The 26,214-nt window shown below is 40.8% G+C and overlaps 2 protein-coding genes across 2 annotated transcripts in view; both read right to left on the bottom strand.

The window, feature by feature from the left end:
* Positions 1–6,338: 6,338 nt before the first annotated feature.
* Positions 6,339–11,389, bottom strand: LOC139455455 (serine/threonine-protein phosphatase 6 regulatory ankyrin repeat subunit A-like). The gene is made up of 2 exons (XM_071237006.1): positions 11,378–11,389; positions 6,339–8,712 (listed from the first exon to the last, which is right to left on the bottom strand). The coding sequence occupies exon 2, from the start codon at positions 8,678–8,680 to the stop codon at positions 6,461–6,463; it is 2,220 nt and encodes a 739-aa protein (XP_071093107.1). The 5' UTR covers positions 8,681–8,712; positions 11,378–11,389; the 3' UTR covers positions 6,339–6,460.
* A 6,709-nt stretch (positions 11,390–18,098) lies between these two features.
* Positions 18,099–26,214, bottom strand: part of LOC139456264 (malectin-B-like) — a 29,125-nt gene continuing 21,009 nt past the window's right edge. The window contains exons 4-5 of the mRNA XM_071237884.1: positions 19,484–24,736; positions 18,099–19,433 (exon numbers count right to left, since the gene is read on the bottom strand). Coding sequence (XP_071093985.1) covers positions 24,513–24,736 — 224 coding nt within the window. The 3' untranslated portion in view covers positions 18,099–19,433; positions 19,484–24,512. The remainder of the gene's footprint in view (positions 19,434–19,483; positions 24,737–26,214) is intronic.

The raw sequence follows: 26,214 nt of genomic DNA, 5'->3' as shown, positions 1-26,214 counted from the left end.
TTTAGCTGGAGTAAGGTGATATTTGTTCAAAGTTTCGCTTGATAATCATGACTATCCGCGATGTTGTCTCGTTCATGTCGATACTCTGTCATCAGCTATTCAATGCAGTATGCAGCTAATTCATGTTGGTGGAGTAAGTTGTGTTGTGTTATTTCCATGTGTTTTTAGTTTTACAGCCATTCCCGTCTGGAATTGACACAAATCATCTCATTTCGGTCATTAATAAACTTCATAAAAACACAGTAAAACAAGTTATATAAACTCATTAATATTCTGTGTGTGCGTGTGGGGGCGGATAAGATGACAAAAGTGTTAATGTTTGTATGTTGCATCTTTCAATTAGCCAAGTCATACCGCACACTGATGCCCAGAAATTACAGGTCCCCAGAAGAGCCTCAGTCCATCATGGTGTACAGTCACTGTCCAGTGTACACCAGAAGCATGGCACACCGTGCTTCACAGTATGAAGTACAAAATAATATTTTGACAATGAATAATCACATAATGTAAATACTATATGCAAATAATTTCTGTATTGAACTATTTTGTATATCTATTAGATTCTATATTGTACCAAGATTGTCTTTTGGTGTAAAAGTGTAGCGTGGATGACATATGAAAGTATAGTGTGAATGACATATAAACGTATAGATCTGATACAATTTGTACACACTTAACTGATGACATTTGTATTAAGGCCGAAAGTAAGCAGATGCCTCACAGGGCTGATGACTATTACCACCTACTTTTACAACCACTTAGTCAGTTGACATATTTATCTTAAATTATCCTATCGTTATTGGCTTATTTTTCAGGTCCCTCAGTGATTATATTTAAGAAAATATAAGCGACAAAACCCTTTCCATATTCATAAGACGTCTCTGTCAAAAACAGAGTCGATTTTACGATTCTGACTAAATCATGAGCATGTGTTAATGAATCGCTATCAAATAGTTATGATACCAGGTGTTTGCGAAAGGTGTCAGAAGAAATTCCTGGTGTTGAGATCCATTTTATTTGTGTGCAAATTGTGGCTATTCTCATGCAGAGCTACAAGTCATAAAATGTGAGTGTGTCTTGTGGGGTACAGTGCTTCAAACAACAAGAGAACTGTAGTTTTGAAACAGTAAAGCAGTGCACTAACAAGTTGCCACTAAGCATTTAGCCAGTGCTTGTGCCATTTTCTTCAGTCTTTTTCCGCGGCCTTCGCCCTTGCCAAAACTACCCCTTCCAGCATCAGCCACCCTGTATTACAGAAACTTATAAAAAAGAAATAGCAAAGGCTGATTGTTGTCAGAGACCATAAAACACGATTTCAATGTACATAATTTTAGTGAGCATAGAGAAAAACTGCACATACATCAGATGGAAATCGTTCACGAATCACCACGACAACACAAGATTGAATAACTCTAATTCTTCAACTATTTCTGCAAATCCAAAAAGTGAACCTCTTGTTTATGAGGTGTAGAGAGATTCTGAAATGAAAAAGTGTCTTTTATTAGTCGCACACTACAAAATATTACACAAATATCATACTGTTTAAATAGATATTTTTGTCATTCAGTCTGGAGGGAAGCCTATAGAAAAAGCAACTTATATTGATGATATATGCATAATTTTTATACCATGTTAATAATTCAAATATAGCCAAAACTGTTTATAGTTTTCTATCATGTTGACGTGAAGTGTTTATAACTATTGGTTTGAATACTTCCTGAAATATTGTGGATATGTTTCAATATCACTGATGTAATTTTATAACATTACATATGTATGTTTTGCCCAAAACGTCAGGTCAGGAGGTCTAAATTTCCAAACAAAAATGTACAATTTCGAATATTTTTTACTAATTTCATCAGGTTTTAATTATAGTTTCTTAAATAATTTATATATATTGACAGTGACAGTAAATGAGCTTTTTGTAAACATTTTACATAGATCTGGTCCACTCAATTACACAACCCACTGTTTTAATTATTAATTATATATTAAACCTTTCATATGTTTTTTTTTTTAAGTTTGTAAACATTTTTTTATAAATCTGGCCTCATAATGGATGATAAATAGTTTCCCTGCGAAGTTGCGATGCATTTTCTATGAATGGTTGTCAGAACAAACCAAAAACCAATTATCTATTAAATAGATGTAGGCCTACTGCATTAACTGGTTTCAAACACTTAAACACATCAATGGAGTGATCTATCGTTTCACTTTCAAATGGGGACGGTTATGCTGCTGGTGTGATATACGGAATTAGTTACTTATCCATAATATATGGCAGTTATTTTGAATTCGGGTGGAGAAAAAATCAAAGAGAATCTTTTTTCCCCAGTACGTTTCCACTCGGCAACCGACTTTAGAAACGTACCGGGACGTACCCCATTTTCGAGTTACTCTAAGCATATGCTCTCGTAATCAGCTGGTAGGCCTAATGTGTAATCTTGTTGAGACAACATTTGGCGACAGATCGTATTTGTCTCTTGATATTGCCAAGTAGCATTGATCTGTAGCCTGTAGGTGGTGGGGATTGTTATACCTAATATAGACAAACTTAGATTGACGACATTGCCGATACCCGCGATAGGGTCGTAACAGGTAGGGGCAGGATGAATAGGCAAGCTGACGAAGCATGCGTGACAAAACCTCTTAGAATATTACGTCCGCTTCTGAAAATGTAATAATGTGCATATAGGTAATTTAGGTATACACACATCAAAGTGGTATCATCACCACGTTGTCACTGGTAAGCCTAATTGTGTAGATGTCGAGTCGGGGTCGGGTGACAAACCAGGTCACTGGTGATGTGTGTGTTCTCTTGTTTCCACTTGATTTTCATCGTTTCCATACCATGGGACTTGCTCTGTTGGTGGTTCTTAAAGGGCAAGTTCACACGGAAATGAACCATTTTTTCTTGTACTTTTTCCACATTAAAAGTGTTAACATAGAAGTATCATAGACAAAAATATAAAAAACATTATATTTAATTAACATATTTATTGCACTAAAACGATTTATATTTTTCACATTTACCAAGTGTTCTATTTCCATAACGCAAACACCATGGCTTATGCCCCTTGCAATATGACGTCATTGGTGCCAATTGATAAACATTATGACGTCATCATGCTTTGTTAGAGCCGCTTCACGTGGTGTAGGTACAGTTTTGTGATTCTAGCATCTCAGATGCCAGCCAGAATTGTGTTATGCTGAGTCACCACTGCGCCGGAGTGTGTCGTAGACCATGTTGTTTTACCGCAAACTGGTCCTTGATATCTTTTGCGTTGAGAATAGACAGGGACCCAGTTGAATTGGCACCAATTACGTCATAATCTAAGGGGGATAACTCAGGCCTAATTCGCTCGTAAAACGAAGGCCTCATAACGGCATATCACTTTCACACTATTGTGAGCTTCCTACTTTCACTGTGAAAAAAAATGAGTGTATATTTTCAAACACAGATACTAACTAATTCTAAAATTGCGTTTTGTTTAGAAAAAGAAAGAAAGTGATTTTTGCGTGTACACTTCCCCTTTAAGCGTATGGTTTTGCGTTTTCTTGGTGGGTCAAGGGAACTTCTTCAGATCAGGCAATATATCGGATGTCATGTTGTATCACCATAAACTGGTACTTAGTATCTTTTGCGTTGTGACAAGACAGGAACCCAGTTATATTGGCACCAATTACGTCACCAAGCTCCATCCCAGCGCGTGACACCTTCGTTACCCTCTCTGAAAAATCGCTGCCACCAATGTGGGCGCGGCCATTACAAGAATCTTGAAATTTGCCATGAACAGAAAATCACTCAAATACCCACTTACATTCTTACTATACCAATTACATGATAGTTGAAATGAAATAGAAATTCAAATTGACAAACAAAGAAAACAATTTATTTAGGGTAAGAGTATTCGGCATCAGGGCAGTCATCGCTTGTTTGTAAGCATAACGGTCCGTCGGTTGCGAGTTCAACTCCAAGCATGGTTGTGACCACACACATATCACAGTGGGGAGATTTGACTGGTGGCAGCGATAGTATAGAGATCTCCGCGGACGGGCTATCGCTGTGAGGAGCTTGTTACGTCATAATCTAAGGGGGATAACTCAGGCCTGTTTAGCTCGGAAACCGAAGGCCTCATAACGGCATGACATTTTCACACTTACTGTGAGCATCCTACTTTAACCGTGAGAAAAATGAGGGTATATTTTCAAACACCGATACTAACTAATTCTAAAATTGCGTTTTGTTTAAACTAAGAAAGAAAGTGATTTTTGCGTGAACACTTCCTCTTCAAGGGATAAAACAAGGACTCGTCTGCTCTGAGTCAGTGTACTGTCTTTCGTCACCACTCGCCCCTTTCCGTAACCTACAAGAAGACTCTTCCCCTATCGATGAATGTTATGTACGAAAATATGACGCTATTCGGCTTGTCCCGGAATTACACGAGTTGGTCACGAATGAGTATACTGTGTGAGTTGGGTTTCCAGTTACAGTTACGCTTTTAATAGTATTCCAGTTATATCACGGCGTGACAGCTTAATGTGGGAGGAAAAAAGAAGCGATGCAGGTCTCAGACGTTTACCACTCCGTGAAACCCACGAGCATGGTATGGTGCTGACAACCTAGAAACATAATAGGGGCGAACCGGGATTCGAACCCACAATCATAGGTTTCTGGCGTGCCCAAGGGACGCAATTCTGCGAATCGCGGCGCCTTAGACGACTGGGCCACCCGTTCTGCCGTATCCATGTTACACTGCGGCATGGTATCTCAGGGGACGAGCACTATAAAACCGGCATTAATTCGGACTGGTACAAGAAGCCGCACACACACTAACACTAACACACACGTGCACACAATTAGGCCACTTGACCTGACCACCCGGTCGATTTATTTTCTCATACGACAAGCAGATAGGTTATTGGAGACATATGCTAGCACGGAATCGACATGAGTGTTTAAAGAAATAGTGTGATTCGTGAAGAACATTTTTATTGACACCACAATAATGTACAAAACAACACTTTTGTATTAAAGAGATTGCTAGACAACTTTAATTTCAAAATTGCGCATGAAAAGTCAGTCAATGTTTGATGATTTGACGTTTCAATTTGTGTTTCAAGGTATGTGTTTTTGCCGCTGTTTTTTCCCTTAAAATATAATTCATTCTTTGAAAGGGGAAACAAAACAAATCATAATTTTGTCCTGTGAAGAATTATATCTTTGTAAACGCTAGGCCAATTTTGGAACAAATAATTATTTTTTCAAAATAACCCAGGCCTCATCAAGTGTATAAAATAGTCGTTCATTTAAAACAAATCTCTACAATTCTGTATTGTATCACCAGAACAATGTCCTTGTTTTTATTTTCTTGTAAGATAACCACCTTGTAAGATAAAGCTTTTCATCATATCACATTTGCTTTTTATTAGCCAAAGAAAGTGGACAGAATTGGACTGGACCAAAACAACAAGTGTTATCTAAACGCTACTAGGCTGAAGACAGTCGACGCAACACCGGAGACTTTAGATCAAAAGACAACTATGATACCCGTAGCAAATACAACACCATAGACTAACCATTTCTTGTTTGTTATATTTTAGCATCCATCAAACATGGATGTATACTTTCTTTGCCCAGCAGTATAATTGACGTCTACTGATAATCTCCAATTAATGAACTACATTTTCACATAATAGGGTAGTAACGTAGGCAGGTGAGAAAATATACATTATATACAGGTAGGTTAGTGTCCGGTACCCGTGCATCCTCTTCACTCAGGGCTAATAAATGTATATGTTCCAGGTAGATCCACTTATACACCTTGAGAAACTGCGATAGAAAATTGATCACTAAATTCCACATAATACACAATGGACATGAGGCGAAATATGAAGATGTAATAAAGAGTGGCTGAGTGAGTTGGGTTTAACGCCACTTTTTAAATATCACAGCGTGTCAGCTTAATGTTTCCTTGATGGCCTCCAACATCAGCTTTCTTCGATGTCCTCCCACATCAGTTTCCTTGATAGCCTCCCACATCAGTTTCCTTGATAGCCTCCAACATCAGTTTCCTTGATGGCCTTCAACATCAGTTTCCTTGATGGCCTCCCACATCAGTTTCCTTGATGGCCTCCAACATCAGTTTCCGTGATGGCCTTCAACATCAGTTTCCTTGATGGCCTCCCACATCAGTTTCCTTGATGGCCTCCAACATCAGTTTCCTTGATGGCCTTCAACATCAGTTTCCTTGATGGCCTCCCACATCAGTTTTCTTCGATGTGGCTCGTATTTAAATATACGTCTTGGTTCTAATCCTAACCCCTCCTCAGCTCCATCCTCAGTTCCAACCCCAGTTCCATCCCCAATTCCTACCAAACTGCAAACTCCTAACTGCAAGCGGCGGGTCAAGCCCCAGCCCAAGTTCAAACGTTTTGTTCTGCTGTGTTGATGTCCCTACTATGATATGACACAACTCTGCGTCTTGCATCCTTTCCGCTTCAATAAGTCCACGATGTCCTTGTGGCCGTTTGCCTCGGCTACTTTAACCGGGTTCCCACCCGCGCCCTGGCTGTTGATGTCTACAAGCTCCCTGGAAACGACATACTCAACAATATCTAAATTCCCCCCACAACATGCTGCATGGAGGATATTGTTTTCACTCTCGTCCACGAGGGTCAGATCACACCCCCTCTTCACAAGCAATTCAAACACAGATTTCCTGCCGTTTTCGGCTGCCATCATTGCAGGAGTTCTCAAAAACTGTCCTGGGGAGTTGATGTCATGTATTTCATTTGCTAGAAGATATTCAACAATCTCTGCGTTTCCACCGATGCTTGCGTGATGGAGAATATTATTGCTGTCTGCATCCGCATCTGTAAGACAACAACCTTCCCTAACGAGCAAATCAAACACCATGCGGTGCCCCTTCATTGCAGCCATAGAAATTGGTGTCCTGTCATGTTCTCCTCCTTCCGAAGACATATCAGCTCCTTTTGAGATCAAACATTCCACAATTTCAACATTGCCTGATATACAGGCTATATGGAATATGTTCAGGTTTTTGTCAGACTTCAATGACATATTGCACTGAATTTCAGCAAGAAGATGAAACGCCAATGAGTTGCCCTTGTATGCTGCCATCATGATTGGCGTCAATCCATGTTGGCCACGTCGGTTGATATCCTTCCTGCTTACTGACAGAACATACTCCACAATATCTACACTACCCCCTGAACATGCATGGTGGAGCAGACTATCGTTGTTCTCGTCCACAACTGTCAGATCACTTCCCCTACTCACAAGCAACCCAAAAGCTTCTCTCCGCACCTTCTGAGCCGCCATCATAACAGGCGTCGCTCCCAGCTGCCCTTTACTATTGATGTCATCGATTCCCTGGGACAGAAGGTACTCAATGATTTCAACATTACCCCCTATGGAGGCACAGTGAAGGATATAGTCGCCAGATACGCTTCTCCCAGAGAGGTCGCTGCCTTTACTTAGCAGTAAATAGAATATATCCTTGTGGGCCCTCTCGGCGGCAATCATGACAGGAGTCAACCCATTCTTTCCCTTCCCATTTATATCGGCGATATCTTGTGACAATACGTACTCGACGATGCTAGTGGCCCCACCTCTACAAGCCTGGTGAAGCACGTCGTCCTTATTGACGTCCGTAGTGGTCAGATCACAACCCGTGTTCACCAACAGGAGAAACATCTCGTGTTGGTTCATCAAGGCGGCCATCAGCACGGGTGTTATACCCCCATGACCCTTGCTGTTGAGGTCGACGGTTTTCTGTGAGAGAAGATACTCCGCAACCTCCACACATCCCCCACAAGCAGCACAGTGTAGGATGTTGTTGCCAAGCTTGCTGACTCCCTTCAGATCGCATTCTTTACTGACAAGAAGATAGAAAATCTCTTTGTGACCCTTCTCTGCAGCAATCATCACTGGCGACAATCCATTCCTGCCTCTTCTGTTGATATCAACAACGTCCAGTGTTAGAATAAATTCCACAATGTCCAAACACCCTCCACGGCATGCGTGGTGAAGAACGTTATTGGAATGACCATCCACGAAGGACAAATCGCTTCCTTGTTCGACAAGCATATCGAAAACCTGTTTATGTCCATTTCTTGCTGCGGCCATTATGGGTGTGACACCATCGCTGCCTCTGACGTTGATGTCAACGTTACCGTGAGCCAGAAGGTGTTGAACAATGCTAGCACTTCCACCTAGACAAGCCCAATGAAGTACATTGTAGCCAAGTGTGTCACTAGCTTTCAGGTCACAATATTTATTCAGTAACAGATGAAAAATCCCTACGTGGCTGTTTTCAACTGCAAACATAACCGGAGTTTTTCGATGATGACCTCGTCTGTTTAGCAGTGCAGCGTCTCGTGAAATGACATCTTCAACGATGTCCACATTGCCACCTTTACACGCAGCGTGGAGGATGCTATTGTTGATGTCATCAGTTTTGGAAATATTGCATCCTCGATTAACCAGCAGGTCATATATCGGTTTGAAGCCTCGTTCTGCTGCTATTAGAACTGGTGTCTTGGCGTTCGGGCCTCTCCGGTCGATGCCTACAGAGTCGAGTGACAGGATACGTTGTACCTCAGCCTCGTTCCCATCTCGACACGCGTGGTGTAGGTCGGGTGGTCTGGCATCCATCTTGAATTTTCATATGGGGTGTTCCAGATGTTCTGAATAAGAAAAGACGTTACTTCAATAATAGTGAGTGAGTGAGTTGGGTTTAACGCCGCTTGGAACAGTGTTATATATCACGGCGTGTCAGATTAATGTGGGAGGAAATCCGGAAGTGATGCAGGTCTCAGACATTTACCATTTTGGCGAAGCCCTCGAGCACGGGTGTGGTGCTGACAAATCAAGAAACAAAATCGGGTGAACCGGGATGTGAACCCATAATCATAGGTTTCTGTCGTGTCCAAGGGACGCAACTCCGCACTGCGAATTGCGGCACCTGACTGTGCCACCCGTGCCCCAAGTTCAATAGATAAAACCTGATTTTTCAAAAACATAAACTACACAATCAAAGTAAGTGTGGTTCGTATTTGAGATGACACTGCGTTAAAGAGACGAGAAAAGGGTATTCTTCGTAACATATTTTGCTTGGCTTTTGTGCTACAGTAGAACACGGTTATAACGAACACGGATAGAGCGAACAAACGGATACAACGAACTGTTAAAAAATCCCCGATTTATTTCCTATATAATATCATATAAAATTTACGTACATAACGAACTCTCTACAGCGAACTAACGGATACAACGAACTGATATCTGATCCCCGACAAGCCGATCTACCACTAATTAGTGACGTGTATAGCGAACTGAGAAATCTCACTCAGGGTCAAGTGTCACTGACAATTGGCTGTACGCAATCAGCAGCGAATCAGCACAATCAGCGGTGACGTATCAACCTTGTTATACTTAAATGAATGTTATGAAATGTTATCAATGGAATGCTATGAAGTGATCACTGCTAATAGAAGTCAATGCTGCAGTTACGTGTTTTGTGTTTTGTTTTATCCAAGATGGCGGACATTTCCGAGCGAAAACGTATGTAACGAACAACGGGTATAACGAACTGATTTCTCTGGTCCCTTCGTAGTTTGTTATATCCATGTTCTACTTTATATTACTACACATCTATCGTAAGGGAATGTTAACATCGCTTTCAGCAAAATACAGTCCTATCAAGGCGGGAGGAAAGTCCGAAGCCATGTAGTACCTTGCCGATTATCACTTTCATCTGGACAAGGTACAGATGTTGTAAATAGTGTCATGTGTGAACTGAGATACTGTGTAATCATTGCCTGTAGCTGATATACATAAAACAATTTGAGTTAGATCTGGAACAGACTGAATCAAATTTAGTGAGTGTATACACCAAGAATCATATTATCAGAAATAGTGAGCGAGTCAGTATGGTATTACGCCGTTTATAAGAATATTCCAGCAATATAACGGCGGAGGACACCAGAAATGGGCTTCACACATTGTACCCATGTAGGGAATCGAACCCGGGGCTTCAGCGTGACAGGCGAACGCTTTCAGCACTAAATTGCCCTACCGCTCCATCATGAACAGTGAGTGAGTGAGTATGGTTTTACGCCGTTTTTAGCAATATTCCAGCAATATCACGGCGAATGACACCAGAAATGGGCTTCACTCATTGTACCCATGTAGGGAATCGAACCCGCGGCTTCAGCGTGACAGGCGAACGCTTTCAGCACTAAACTGCCCTACCGCTCCATCATGAACAGTGAGTGAGTGAGTATGGTTTTACGCCGTTTTTAGCAATATTCCAGCAATATCACGGCGAATGACACCAGAAATGGGCTTCACTCATTGTACCCATGTAGGGAATCGAACCCGCGGCTTCAGCGTGACAGGCGAACGCTTTCAGCACTAAACTGCCCTACCGCTCCATCATGAACAGTGAGTGAGTGAGTATGGTTTTACGCCGTTTTTAGCAATATTCCAGCAATATCACGGCGAATGACACCAGAAATGGGCTTCACTCATTGTACCCATGTAGGGAATCGAACCCGCGGCTTCAGCGTGACAGGCGAACGCTTTCAGCACTAAACTGCCCTACCGCTCCATCATGAACAGTGAGTGAGTGAGTATGGTTTTACGCCGTTTTTAGCAATATTCCAGCAATATCACGGCGAATGACACCAGAAATGGGCTTCACTCATTGTACCCATGTAGGGAATCGAACCCGCGGCTTCAGCGTGACAGGCGAACGCTTTCAGCACTAAACTGCCCTACCGCTCCATCATGAACAGAGTACATTGTTGGAGAATACATCCTGTTTACATCCGCCCACTAGAATATGTATAACAAAATATGCTTTGGCGTTTGTGTAGGTTGTGTTGCCATGGTATGTGAAACATAAAAAATGAGGGCATTTATATGATACATTCCTCAACCGCACACGTTCGAATAACGGGCTGGGGTATTATCGATTTCTTGATAAGAATGTCGCAGAAAATTCTTGAAAAAACATAATTATGCTTCCGACTGTTGAATTAAAAAAAAAAAGTCATTGCCTGGCACAAAAATACATTGTTGCTAGAAGGTTCTTTTATTATTTAAAATAATTCTGGGCAACGAATACTCGATAAAATTCTGACGACCAGCATAGCTGTAATTCGTTACGTTGGTATTGGTCAATCTGCAGTACTGCCATACATGGTCTGTAAAAACTGCATCTGTATCGATGTACATTACATAACAATGTTGCATAATGTTCTCTTTAAAAAAATATTTTTTAACACGAATGTGTGAAGTCGTGAACACTTAAAGTTACCAAGAGTATGTAAATAAATTATAACATACTTACTATATTTTCAGTAACATTACACTGGCGTGACCTCTTCGTTCCCCGAGTTGTCCGAATGTCCAGCACACGCTACCCCAGCTGCTACAGACTGACTATCTGACACAAACTTTGGACTTCGTCTCAGCCTCTCCTCTGTTATCAATTTCTGTTACTTCAGGTAGCGCTGAGCTAACTGGTGTATTTATCTGCTTACACTGCATCACTTGGTGATATGGCCTGTTCAGTATCTCCTATGAAAGTGTAACGCTATTGGCCCTACGGTGATTCAGGGAATAACAAGTCCAAAAAAGCCCTGTGCTTGTAAGGGCTGACTTAAATAAGGATCGGTTGGGCGAAATGTGTGTCATCATTGATCACTATACTAATCAGTGGTCTGCCTGGTCGAGACTCGAATATAAAAATGCCACCGTGAGCGTTGTTGTGTATGCAGACTCATTCCATAGACAGCGTGTTGTACTGAAGACAGAATCACATCTCAGGCAGCGTTGTACGAGGGATGGTAAAAAAGTTCTAAGCCTGACTAAATTTCAACTAGTCAATGTAGTACATTGTTTGAGTAGTTCCTTGCGGGTGTATTTGGTCTGTTGGGGTCGTTTGTATATTAGTGACAGCCAGTTGAATGTCATAGGGGTCCAAATGGACACAGAAATGGAAAAGAACAAATAACGTAAGTACAAATAAGTACTCCCCAAGTAATTCGTGACCGCATGCCACAAGTGTATGGGGATAAGTGTCCCAGCTATTCCACTGTTAAACGTTGCGCAGATACGTTTAAGGCTCAATGAAGATTTGATCAAGGAGATAGAAAAATAAATACTGTCAGGTAAACGTATTACATTTACTGAACTTGGGGAAGACAGATGATCCATTGAAACTATTATTCACTGGCAGATAAATAAGATATCTGCTCGTTGGGTGCCAAAGTAGTTAAATTCTGATCTTAAGGAACTGACATTGCCTGAGAATATATAGAGCTGACTGAGGGGGGTTTCGTCAAATTCAAAAAGGGAATAATAGCGGGTGATGAAACATGGGTCTACCACTATGAACCTAAGTCAACACGTCAATCCATGGAATGGCACCATTCCACTTCTCTGGCACCAAAGAAATGCAAGTCTCCAAGATCAGTGAAGAAACTTATGGCCACTGTTTTCTGGGATGCAAAGGGTGTGATCCTGTCAAAAGACTAATACCTGTCCCCACTATGCTGATTTGCCTCATCGCCTGAGAGATTTTATCAAAGAGAAGCTCCCAGGAATGCTGACTGCTGGAGTTCTACTACTTCAACGCCATGTTTTTACTGGAATACTGTTAAAAGCGGCGTTAAACCCAACTCACTCACTCTACTACTTCATGACAATGCCTCTTCTAACACCTTTCGTCTTGCAAAGGCTGCTGTGCGACAATGTGAGAGTCCACACTTTCCATACTCGCCAGGCCTGGCACCAAAAGATTTCCACCTATTTCCGAAACTGAAAGAACACCTTCGTGGATAGCGCCATGACGACGACGATGACCTCAAAGCTGCTGTGAATGGGTTTTTTTTCAGGGTGGCTCCAAAATACTTCATCCTGACTGGAATTGAAAAGCTTCACTATCGATATGAGAAGTGTATTGAAAAGCAGGGAGATCATGTTGAAAAAATAAAATTAAAAACACTTTCACAATTGTTGGTTTTGTTTGTTAGGCTTAGAACTTTTTGACCAGCCCTCGTACTGACTAACAGAATCACACCTCAGACAGCTTGTTGTACTGAATAAAGAACCACAACTCAGGTAGTCTGTTATTGGTTCTATACACAAATAACCTTTCGTCCAGAATGTAAATCACGCACACAAACAAGACGCATCACGCCACTCTGGTTCTCACAGGAAGACCAAAATACTTCTTTAATATGAAATGGAGACTTTATTAACTTCAACAATGATAAAACTCCCACATCATAAAATACATCATTCAAAGAACATTCACTGAGCTGACATGAAATTTAAAAGATTATCTACCAAGAACAGGAATGGCAGAGAAGGACCTACGATAACTACACTGCTCTAAACTGAAACACAGGAAACGTTAACTAAAGCCAATGTACTTGGGACTTAACACTTACGCTTTAAGGTAATATGTCTTTACACTGACAAAGAGAATAGTTCTCATACATTGGTCCATAATATATATATCTATTGTACGGTACAGGGCAACTCATAGTGCTTCACTCAGAATTAATACATAGACAAGCAAACTATGTGCAGTGCCAATATCAGTCTAAATCAAGATTCTACCAGAACTTATGTTTCATCGTGTGTCAGTTTAATTGGTGAGAAAACCAAACAAAGGTAGGATGTAGTGAGTGAGTGAGTTGGGTTTAATGCCGCTTTTAACAGTATTCCAGTTATATCGCGGCGTGTCAGCTTAATGTGGGAAGAAAGCCCGAAGGGATGCGGGTCTCAGACGTTTACCACTTCGGTGAAACCCACGAGCACAGGTATGGTGCTGACAAACCTAGAAACATAATCGGGGCGAACCGGGATTCGAACCCACAATCATAGGTTTCAGGCATGCCCAAGAAACAACTCTGCACAGCGAATCGCGGCGCCATAGACCACTGGGCCACCCGTGCCCCCGGTAGGATGTAGACATATACCACTATATTGTGAGGCAGCCACTTGTTTAAGATAGTGCTAAAGGGTCAGCTTCTTGGAGACATTGATTAATGGCATGGATACTGGGCACAGCTGTTTGCAGAACATTCGAACCCTTGGTCAGTCGAGTTTGTTCTAATATCTATGACGGTGATCAGTAAAATAATCGAATCTTGACCAGACAATCCAGTGATTGGCATCATGAGCGTTGTTCTACACAATTGGGATACAATGACATACATCAATCAAATCAGCGAGTATGACCACCCGAGCCCATTAGTCGCCTTTTACAACAAGCATGAGTTGGTGAAGACCAATTCTAACACGGATCTTTGGTAAGGGCCATAAGTGTCTCCCCTCAACACAATATTTGTGTTTGAGATAATGATGTTTAGCTGAATGATGAAGCGAAAACAGCCAAGTGAGTGAACAGTATTTCAGTTATATCAGAGTGCTGACAAACTATGAAACATAATTTGGTTGAATCCACGATTTGAACTGACAAACTTGGTTTCTGGCACACCTCTGTGATGCATCTAGCAGCACCTTAAACAACTGGGTTGTGTGTCCTGTTAAATAGGCTCTTTTTACTTTCATAAACTGAATTCAAGTAGATGTAAAAGAAAATGTAATTGTCCTACTAGAAACACTTTATGACAGCACCAAAAAAGAAAGAAAGAGTATTTATGGATGTCAACTTCTTTATTATGAGGAACACAACATTTCAGAGTATATGCTTCCTCCTTCATGCATGCCTCATAGCTTCCTTGACCTCATGAAGGAGTAAGCATATACATGTACTCTGAAACGCTGTGTTCCTTATAATAAAGAAGTTGACATCCATAAATTCTCTTCCTTGTGTATCACTTCTAAATGCCTTTCAAAGACTTGACTATTAAGCAGAATTTCCATCGATGCCTTCAACAATGTTCAAAATCATTCTTGGTCTAAATGAAGAATGAGCTAATAATGGCCACTCTCACATTGGGTTTCCTTGTGTCAACATGAATCATAAACACAGGAACATTTATACACACATTTCCAGCAATAATAAAGAAAAAGAAAACAGTGTTCGCAGTGCAAACACTATGTCATCAAAATCATGGGTAGCATATGTTCACATGTTATCACGCTTCATCTACACATACAAATACTGAAGAATATCTCAATATAATTTCTTCACTACAATCCGTACACATGCAGTGTATATTACGTTCAATTCCCCACTCCCTCTTGGGTTATCATTATCAATGGTGTGTCTATATTTCAACCTATTGAAACAAAAGGTCATACTGTTTAATTTTTTGGTTTACAGATTTCAGATTGGAGTAAATGAGTTTGGTTGATGCTACTTTGAACAGTGTTTGAGTTGCATCACATTTGTCAGCTTGATGTTAGAGAAAAGCCTGAGTGACTGAGTGAGTTGGGTTTAATGCCGCTTTTAACAGTATTCCAGTTATATCGCGGCATCTCAGCTGAATGTGGGAGGAAAGCCCAAAGTGACACAGATCTCAAGATCTCTACCACTTCAGTACCCTTGGCACAGGTATGGTGCTGACAAACCCAAAAACATAATTAGGGTGAACCGGAATTCAAACCCACAATCATAGGTTTCTGGCATGCCCACGGGACGTAACTCTGCACGGCACCTCAGACGACTGGGCCACTCGTGCCCCCAGAGAGAAAAGCCTGATATGATGCAGTCTTAGAGATGTTTACCACTTTGGAGAAACCCATGAGATATAGTGCTGAAACATAATCAGGGTCAACCGTGATTCAAACACAGGATCATAGGTTGCTGTCAAACTTAAGAGATGCAACTCTGCAGAGTGAGTGAGTGAGTATGGTTTTACGCCCCTTTTAGCAATATCACGGCGGGGGACACCAGAAATGGGCTTCACACATTGTACCCATGTCGGGATTCGAACCCAGGTCTTCGGGGTGACAGGCAAACGTTTTAACCAGTAGGCGACCTGACCGCCCCAACTCTGCACTGAGAAACTGATGACTGGGCCACCCGTTCCCCTTTGAGATTTAGAACCTTTTCGTCAGTTCTCTGTCAACCATAATTTGTCACATACACAAAAGTATTCTTGTATTCACTTTGACTAATGTGTTGGCCGAAAATCTGCAAACCATAAAATCAAACCAGTGTGGCACAACCCCAACTTCACACCCAAATATACAACTTTTACACCTCTATTGTACAGTAATGACACAGTGAGAAGTAAACCCATACAATGTCCACAAGTGCAGCACAAAACAGTGAAAACAGAAAAAGGAATGCATAAAAGAGTTTTACATGTACAATACAAATGTGTTAAAAATATCTAGCATGAATGAATATATTAAATACATCATGCATTTCAATCACCACATACCAACACTTGGTGACATCATGACGAAAGATGTCCCACTGCATCATCTAAAACAATTTTCCAAATAAGCCACCCCCAGGTAATCATTCATAAGATGTCATCACAATATACTGAACAAAACAAGTTAGGGACCATGAATATTTTTGGGGCTATTTTGTTGTAGTAAGTGAGTGAGTATGGTTTAACGCCGCTTTTAGCAATATTTCAGCAATATCACGGCGGGGGACACCAGAAATGGGCTTCACGCAGTGTACCCATGTCGGGAATCGAACCCGGGTCTTCGGCGTGACGAGCGAACGCTTTAACCACTAGGCTACCCGACCGCCCCTGTTGTAGTGAAGACTGAGCACAAAATGTCCCCCAAAATAGTCCTGATCCCTCACATGTTTTCTTCAGGATACTTATTGAATCAAGTCGTTATACGCCACCATATATGGTGATGATGATGATGATGAGGCTCACATTCAACACACAGTTCAGCAGGCATTGTGTGATTGAGGAGTGATGTCATGTCAAGATTGGTACTAGTCTTTTTCCACCTTGTATTATGAATTAAAGTGTTCACATTTATTATGCCATTAAACGGACTTCAAGCATAGTAAATCACACAGCCAATATTTGAGTTAAACCATGTTCCCCACATATCAAGGACATTCAGTGAACAGAAGAGAAAACAGTACAACCATGACAGCAGGTAAACGTTAGTACCGTATTTCCTCTGTTAGATGCCGGCCTCAAATACACACCAGCCACTGATGCTGGGTTATACGCTCTGTCCAAAAAATATAAGCCATCACTCTATGAGATGTGGTTCATTTGATGAAATTAATTATCCCTTTCACATTAACTTATGACATGAAGTAATTACTATCTTCACTTTCATCATTTCCACGTACACGTACCCTTTGATTGACTGCAGAACCTGTGATTCGGTTAGATAGTGAGTTGCCACTGAGCTCTCATTAAGCAGTAAAGATGCCGGTTCAATGGACTGCACAAAATTAATAGATGTCCGGGTGTCTAATGGAGGAAATACGGTATTTCAATCCTTCTCATTTCTGAATAAAATGTATTATTTCCTTATTAAGCAACTAAGTAGAGTTTCATGACCCAGACACAATAAGAAACAGCAAGACTGTGTATTGCAGGTTTCCTATCGTGACAATGCTCATCATCTAGAGGCTTCTACTCAGCTCTTCCTATCCCTTGTACACCACACACATGCTTACAGGTGGTTCTAGAAGATAGGCAGCAGCTTTCACGTGTAGGACTAGCATCACTGAATGAGATTAAGTACCTCAAAAATCACCTGGATATTTATCAATAGCATGCATGTCTCATGTTAATGATGGATTGTTCTTCATCTTCTTGTGTCTAGACTCCATGAGCAGGCATGGGGATTCTGTGACCAGAACACTAAGGAAAAGATTTGACATACGATGGTTAGTGCTAATGTTGCTTTGTGCAAATGTTGCTCAGTGGATCCTGGTGCAACTAAGGGAGACCAACTCTACACAGTGATTTCTAGTGCATTTGATTACAAGGGCCTACATGTAGGTTTCACTACTGGGACGTGTGGAACCACACAGGAAGTCGAAGTAATAGTGCAGAATACTTTACAAAAATATCTTCGCTTCAGCAAGCATGACTTCCCTGGCTTTACATACACAGCAAGTCATGTACCGTATTCGACGTAATAAGCGCCTACGGCGATATTTGCTGATATATTGGCTTGTGAACAATCTCAATTAGCACCCTTCCAATTGATCACTGTACACAAGACTTATTTTTTCGCATATAATACGCACTCGTGTGTTATATCTATATGTATCCTTAATTATGGGCAATTAAATTCTGGAAAAATATATCTTTCGTACATAAACATTTCAGGCTGTCAGCATAAAGCACGAAATTTATCTTTCAACTCTGTATTTTTAACCAAAATTATATTCTAATAAGAGCCCCCTGTTCTTAATTTTGAGCGCTTATTACGTCAAATACGGTAATTAATTTTGCTGTGTGTCAGTGAATTTCTAGGGACCCTATAAGCAACTAGTTATCCTGTCAGCTTTCATACCAGTCACATAACCACAAATGTTGCAACCATATGACATAACAAAACGAACATGTTGGGTTGTGACATCAAATATAGAATCATCAAAATGTCATGAATACTTTTCAACATCTCTTCATTATAGATCATGTTGAAATAGAAATTATGTCTGAAAAGATCATCCTAAAACTTCAACAAAATGGAATAACGATTGACACGTTTACAATTCCTCCACACGCAACATGTTTCTGTTTATACAAAGACGTATATACTGTAAATCTGGAAATTAATGCATCTCCAAATTAATACGACTGCTGACCCCAAGACAAAAATGAGACTCCCTCCACCCCATCCCCAGTGGAATGATGCATACTTTACCTTAATCAAATCAAACAGCAAATGGCTGCTCTTATTAGCACTGAGTAGACCACTTCCTTAAAAACAATAAACAGTGTTTGCCTGAAAACAACACACAGTTTATATGTTTACACTGTTAACTCGCATTAAGAAAGTTCAAAAGCAATAAAAAAACTGAACCAACAGTTCACTGATTGGTATGCGGAGGAGGTGTCAAGCTTGACACGAGTGAGTAGAACTCCTGACCCCAGCAGTGGTAACACACGGGATGCCCATTGTGTAATAACTATTCTTTGAATGACATTGTTATATACTTGTTACAACTGCTGCTTAATAAACTGTATTTGTGTTCATATTCAAGTTGGTATTTCTGCTATCCAAAGTTTGTTTGTTTTGTTTGTTGTTTAACGCCGCACTCAGCAATATTCCAGCTATATGACAGCGGTCTGTAAATAATCGAGTCTGGACCAGACAATCCAGTGATTAATATCATGAGCATCAATCCACACAATTGGGATCGATGACATGCATCAACCAAGTCAGTAAAACTGACCACCCGATCCCCTTAGTTGCCTTTTACGACAAGCAGAGTCACCTCTTACTGCAAGCATGGGTTGCTCAAGACCTATTCTAACCCGGATCTTCATGGGTCTGATTATCAAGCCATCATCAAACCTATTCTACCCCAGAATCTTCACGGGTGTACAGTGAGGCCGTCTTATTGTTGACAGTCATTTTGGAGACAAAGTTAATTAATGCCAGCAAAGACCACTCATATTTTTTGCATTTAATTCACACTCGCGAAAATTTCAAGATTTACAGTATCTTTATACGTCATTGGTTTATATACGAGGGATAAGTACTGATATGACTCTGAATTGACAAAAATGGTTGATGACACCACACATAACATAAAAAATACACAATGTTCAAAACATCAGGCACTAATTTGTATCTTTGGTACATACTAGCAATTGTTCCTTCATTAAGTCGGATGTACCATTGTGAAGACCTGTAACAACACAAGCAATAATTCCATAACAGCTTTAAGTTTTAGTGATATCTATGGAGTGATATCTCGGGATGTACAGATGTTGGTTTTGACAAGCTGTTTTAGCACTTTTAATTCCTTGCACAACAGTTTTTGATTTTCTCAAACAATCTGAACAGACGATGTGTCAATATTCCCGTTGACATTTACGTAAACTGTATGACAGGAGTTTGATAATCATTTATTAACTGCAGAACTGTCACGGGTGTGTGTATTTGGCAAATCTTGATTGAAAAAACACATGAGCAGCGGATTATGGCACTGCAAAGGGACACAACCCAGAACAGTGAAGTGCAAATCTTCATCCATATAAAGTTATCAATATGAAACTTAAGTCGTGATTTATCTGTTAGACAGGCATATTATTTGTATGAATTAAGGAAGAAATTGTAGTCAAATATTTAGTTGCAAATTGGAAGTATTACGAAAAATGTGGGTCAGCTGGCAGCAATGCAACCAGATGTTGAGTAAAACAGATATATATATGAAACCATATCGACGTTTGTCAAACATCAAACAGCTGTCACAAATTCCAGTGGTTTTAATCGATTTTACGATAGTTGGTTAAAATTCACAGCTTGCATATCGATGAGCTGTGAATTTATGGTTGTGCACTAATAACATTGGGAACAGTAGTCATCCTTGCTGCTCAAATGTGCACCGTTTTGAAGTCATGTCAAACAACAAAACAATATACAGTGAAATCACATGATTTCATTTGAACCAACCAATTCCAGGCTGAACTTTCCCCTTAATAATATATTACAGATACAGTGAATGAATATAGTTTTTTGCGGCATTAAGCAACATTCCACCAATATAATGGCGGACACCTGAAACAGGCTTCACAAAATATACCCATGCGAGGAATCGAACCTGAACTTTCAGAGTGACAAGCAAGTGCTTGACAGGGTTGAGAGGTACGGGATAGCACATTAGGCACATATTTGTCTCATTGTGTAAAAGATCTGATTTTAGTGAGAGTACTAATAGCAAGAGACATGTACTGCTCTGGTGAAAACTATGGCAATGACAACCAAGGATCATAATCATGGCCAATTCAGTTATCGGGGCACAATGGAATACAATTGTTAACAACGTCCGTCCATAGTTTTTTACAAACTTGGATTACGATCCTCTGACTCCAATAAATTACTTAAAATACCACAATTAAAACCTCTTCACAATTTATCTTAAAAACTCCTGCCCTCACATTTTGTCCATAACGATTCACATTTTGAATAAAACAAAACATGTATTTTAAGGACCCCTAAAAAAATATATATTTTTTCCTTCTCGTACTACCGACCTGAATTTTTGGGCCAAACATAAATAAACAAAAACAAAAATACACTCTGGCCTTACTTTACAGTTCAGATAACTATACAAATTCAAATAGTTCATGGCATGCAACACAGCCACTGGAGTTCAAAAGAGACATAAGTATGCAAGGCGAAATATACCACATTCTCCCCGCACATGTAATATTATTTCACCACTTACACGCTGTCTACTTCCCCAGATGCCAGAACATAGACCCACAACCCATATATTCAGTCTTCTACATGTCCCCAGTCTTTTCTCTATGAACCAAACACATGTCACAAAGCGAACATCTGAATCAGAGCAACACGCAACTTTCTTTTAATTTTCTAATTTGATTAAACTTTCCTTTCAAAAAAAGTCCCAAAGCACATATTGCTTATAAAAGCCATCAATTCCATAAATATATAATGTAAGTAAGAGTGATTGAGTGTGTAAGTTGGGTTTAACGCCAGTTTGAACAGTATTCAAGTTATATCATGATGTGATGAGAGGAGGAAAGCCCACGAGCACGGGTATGGTGCTGACAAACCTGGAAACATAATCAGGCTCAACCGAGATTCGAACCATCGATCATAGGTTTCTGGTGTGCCCAAAGGGCACAGAGAATTGCAGTGCCTTAGATGACTGGGCCACTCCATAGTGTTTGAATCTACGGAGCCCCCAAATCCTTAACTCTCAAAACCGGACACTCTGACTTTCTTGCTTACCGGGTAATTTGAGGAGGCACGGGTGGCCCACGGGTGCGATTCGCTGTGCACAGTTGCGTCCCTTGGGCACGCCAGAAACCTATGATTGTGGGTTCGAGTCCCAGTTCGCCCTGATTATGTTTCTAGGTTTGTCAGCACCATACCCGTGCCCGTGGGTTTCACCAAAGTGGTAAACGTCTGAGACCTGCATCACTTGGGTTTTCCTCCCACATTTATCTGATACGCCGCGATATAACTGGAATACTGTTAAAAGCGGCGTTAAACACAACTCACTCACTCACTTGCTTGCTTAATTTGAGCATTGTACACCTTTACACGCTTTCTCCCAAAAGGCTGCAACAGTATGGCATGCCACAATGCATATCTCAATACACAGGGTCTGATATGATACGTATATCCCATTACGCCAGAATTACAACACAAATCCATCAACAGAAATACTTGTGTACTTTAGATGAATGAAAAATGGTGACAGCCTGTTTTTTCTTGTCCAGCATTCTGGACAAAAACAAAAAGTGAAGGTAAAATTATACCGAACAGCTGATTTGTAGGATGCGGGCGGCTTTTCAAGCCCAAGTATATCCCTATTTATTTTTTTTAAAGTTATTTTGTATTGTCATGCATAGCGATACACGTACATACATATCGTGTATCGTATCGAAGGTCACATATCACTGTGCATCAGAGATTCTGTGCATCGTTTTATCCTTTCTCCCTAACTTGAATGTGTGAGTGAGTGAGTTGGGTTTCACAACACTTTTAGCAATATTCCAGCTATATCAGCTAAAGACGTATCATTCTGGTGGACAGTCATTCTGAGACAGTTCTAGCCAAGTAGGTGAGCATCTGCTTGCATAGACTTGCCTCAGGGCCTTTTGTTGAATAAACTTAATTCATGTCTCAACTGTGGAAGTGAAGAAAGGGTTTAGATTATATGAAGAAGAGTGAGTGAGTAGGGTTTTATGCCACTTTTAGCAATATTCTAGCAATATCAGGGAGGGGGGACACCAGAAATGGGCTTCACACATTGTACCCATGTCAGGAATTGCACCCGAGTCTTCAGCGTGACGAGCTTTAACCACTTGGCTACCCGACCGCCCCTGTATGAAGAAGAGTCATATCTACTGCACATACATTTCAGAGAAGGAATTGAGGTGGAGCAGATTACTTGTTTCAAGTGATATTCCACACGATACCACGACAGGAGAATATTCGGCCTCAGGGTACCCTATAACTAGTCTACTAGCCTTCAAGATATCTTCACACTAGTCTATTAGCATCAGGACACTAGTCAGTGTGCAACTACATAGTCTACTAGACTTCAGCATACCTCTGCACTTAATATCTACACTAGTTGACAAGCCTTCAAGATATCGAGACACTAGTCTACTAACCTTCAAGATACCTGGACACTAGCCGACTAGCCTCCAGGAAACCTGGACTATAGCCGACTAGCCTTCAAGATATCGAGACACTAGTCTACTAGCCTCCAGGAAACCTTGACACTAGTCTACTAGCCTTCAGGATATCTCCATTAGTCGACTAGCATTCAAGATATTGAGGCACCAGTCTACTAGTCTTCAGGATACCTGGACACTAGCCGACTAGCCTCCAGGAAACCTTGACACTAGTCCACTATCCTTGAGGATACTTTGACACTAGCCGACTAGCCTTCAAGATATCGAGAGACAAGAGTCTACTAGCCTCCAGGCTACCTTTACATTAGTCTACTAGCCTCCAGGCTACCTTCAAACTAGTCCACTAGCCTCCAGGCTACCTTCAAACTAGTCCACTAGCCTTCAGGATACCTTGACACAAGCTGACAAGCATGCAATATACCTTGACACTAGTCGACTAGCCTTTTGCATACCTCTGCACTAGACTACTAGCTATCAGAATACTGTGACACATCTTCTAAGTTCAGGACACCTAGACTATGTCACATTAGTCCCAAGCTACAACGTTAGTTCTAAGTCTATTCCTGGATGTACTCACTGACCCAAGGATATCCTTGTGAAACTGACTGTATCTGTCCTACACCATTAACTTAATGGAATAAATTCTAGATTGGTATTAGAAGCACTGAGCAACATGTTCTTTCATAAAGAACTCAGACATGATCAACCATAAATAAATCCACTGACAATAACATAATCCCTGATGACATATATATGCACTGGTGGACACATTTAGACTCGGTCCCTGGTCAAATCTGGAACAGACTAAAATACAAAATAAGGTCCTTACAAAATTTTGAATTTGTGCTTATCAGTCATCATGATATGAGAGTACAATCCAATAAGTGATTGGCAAAAATGACTTCATCAAAATCAAACCAGCCATCTCTCTAGTAACCATGGAAACGGTAAATCAATTGACAATATTCGTCTTGCTTAAGTTTATGAGGTGCTGTTACTTGTAATAAAGAACTTAATTTGGAAACCAGTTTAAGAAAAATCGAAATTAGCTCAAGAACTGTTGCTTGAAAAAATTTGAATTTGGACATGACGATTCACTTCTAAGATGGGGGTTCTTCTTGCAGATCTGGCCAGGGACTGGAGTTTTCTGGCAGTATGCACAACTCAGTCTTGCCTTGATTACAAAAGACCAACATTTATTTCTACAATTTACATAAACAAAATAGCAGTGGAATGAAGGCTCCTATCGCTACAAAGACTGGTAATAACATAGTGCTGGTGTCGTCTGCTGCATACGGGTCTTTGACTTTTGGTCCTGAAGGGCGACGAGACTTTGGGGTTTTTCCTGGCACCACTTCCTCCTCTTCTTCCTCCTCTACCTCTTCCCTTGAAGAGTCACCAGGAAGGGCAGGTAACTTTGGTACTTCTGGTGAAATAATGCACAGTAGAGTTAATATGTACATATGCTCATTGAAAGACTACTTGTTCATAGTGTGTTTGTTTGTTTGCTTGTTTGTTGTTTAATGCCGCACTCAGCAATATTCAAGCTATATGACAGCGGTCTGTAAATAATTGAATATGGACCAGACAATCCAGTGATTGACATGAGCATCGATCCATGCAATTCGGATACAATTACATGTATCAACCAAGTCAACGAGCCTGACCACCCGATCCCGTTCATTGCCTCTTGCGACAAGCATAGTCACCTTTTACGGCAAGCATGGGTTGCTGAAGACCTATTCTAACCCGGATCTTCATGAGTCTGATTATCAAGCCATCATCAAACTAATGAATCAAGCCAGAGCATGGTTCCTGCTATGGAAACCAGTGAGTGCCGAGACCAATGAAGACTGAGATTACATCACACAAACGACAACATGGGCAACATGCTACATCCTTGCATCGATCTACTCCACAACATTATAGGACAATGTTAGGATCTCACAATATTCATGCATGGAGTCAGGTGAAATGGGTTCAATGTCGCAGCCAAGATTATTGCACTTATATAGCGACCTGCACGTGTGTGGCTGCTTGTACCAGTCTGGATTTGATAGAGCTAGACCATTGAGATACCATGCCGAAGTTTAACATGCATACCCCACTCAGACACAGTATACTGACTCCGAGCCAACCAATCGTTGTTTTTAGCCCCTTTAATACAGCCGAGCGCCAGGCAGGGTAACATGTACTATCTGTTAACGTCTTTTGGTATGAAGCGGCCAGGGATGGAACACCAGACCTTCCACTCTCCGGGCGGACGCTCTACCATTAGACCACACCATTAGAGAGGCGACTCTCATGAATGAAGTAGGGCTTTTGATCAACTTAAAATGGACATGCATCTCTTCTACACTGCTTTTCGTCCATATGTATTCGTGTGTGATCACGAGGAATGTGGTGCATATGTATCATTGAAGTGTTGACAATGAACAAGTTAGAGTTGTGTTTAACATAGATTTGTCTTGCACTTCAGTTCTATCACTTCTTGTCCGCATGACAAGTGCAGATGTAGCAGAGAAGCCTAAATGTCAAGTAGATGTTAACCAGAGGTGGTGAAATTGGGCTTAACATTGCGTTGTTGTTGTTATTATTATTAGTGCATGATTATTGCATTTATATAGTGACATGCATAAACATACAGTGACATGCCATCAATGAATTCAATCAAGTATCACATGTAACTGCATATATGTCACCTCTTAAGACAAGCAAAGGGTACTAGGGGCCAATTTTACCTGAAATCCCCATGTATGACATAGCGTACCATGTGACCAACAAGCATGGCCTTGGAGCTTTCCAGGAATTAACAAGTGCAAACATGCATGGGGCAACTCTGTACTGTGAATAGCACGGCCTAGGTTCAGTCTCACACGCCCCTTGAATAGTATGACCTTAGTC

Source organism: Haliotis cracherodii, unplaced genomic scaffold (assembly GCF_022045235.1).
Source record: "Haliotis cracherodii isolate W230 unplaced genomic scaffold, xgHalCrac1.p SCAF_11, whole genome shotgun sequence".
NCBI lineage: Eukaryota > Metazoa > Mollusca > Gastropoda > Lepetellida > Haliotidae > Haliotis > Haliotis cracherodii.
This window is presented reverse-complemented; position numbering and strand designations above follow the sequence as displayed.

Excerpts from the sequence above, each read along its gene's own strand:
- LOC139455455 (XM_071237006.1), bottom strand. The coding sequence starts at position 8,680 with ATGGATGCCAGACCACCCGACCTACACCACGCGTGTCGAGATGGGAAC.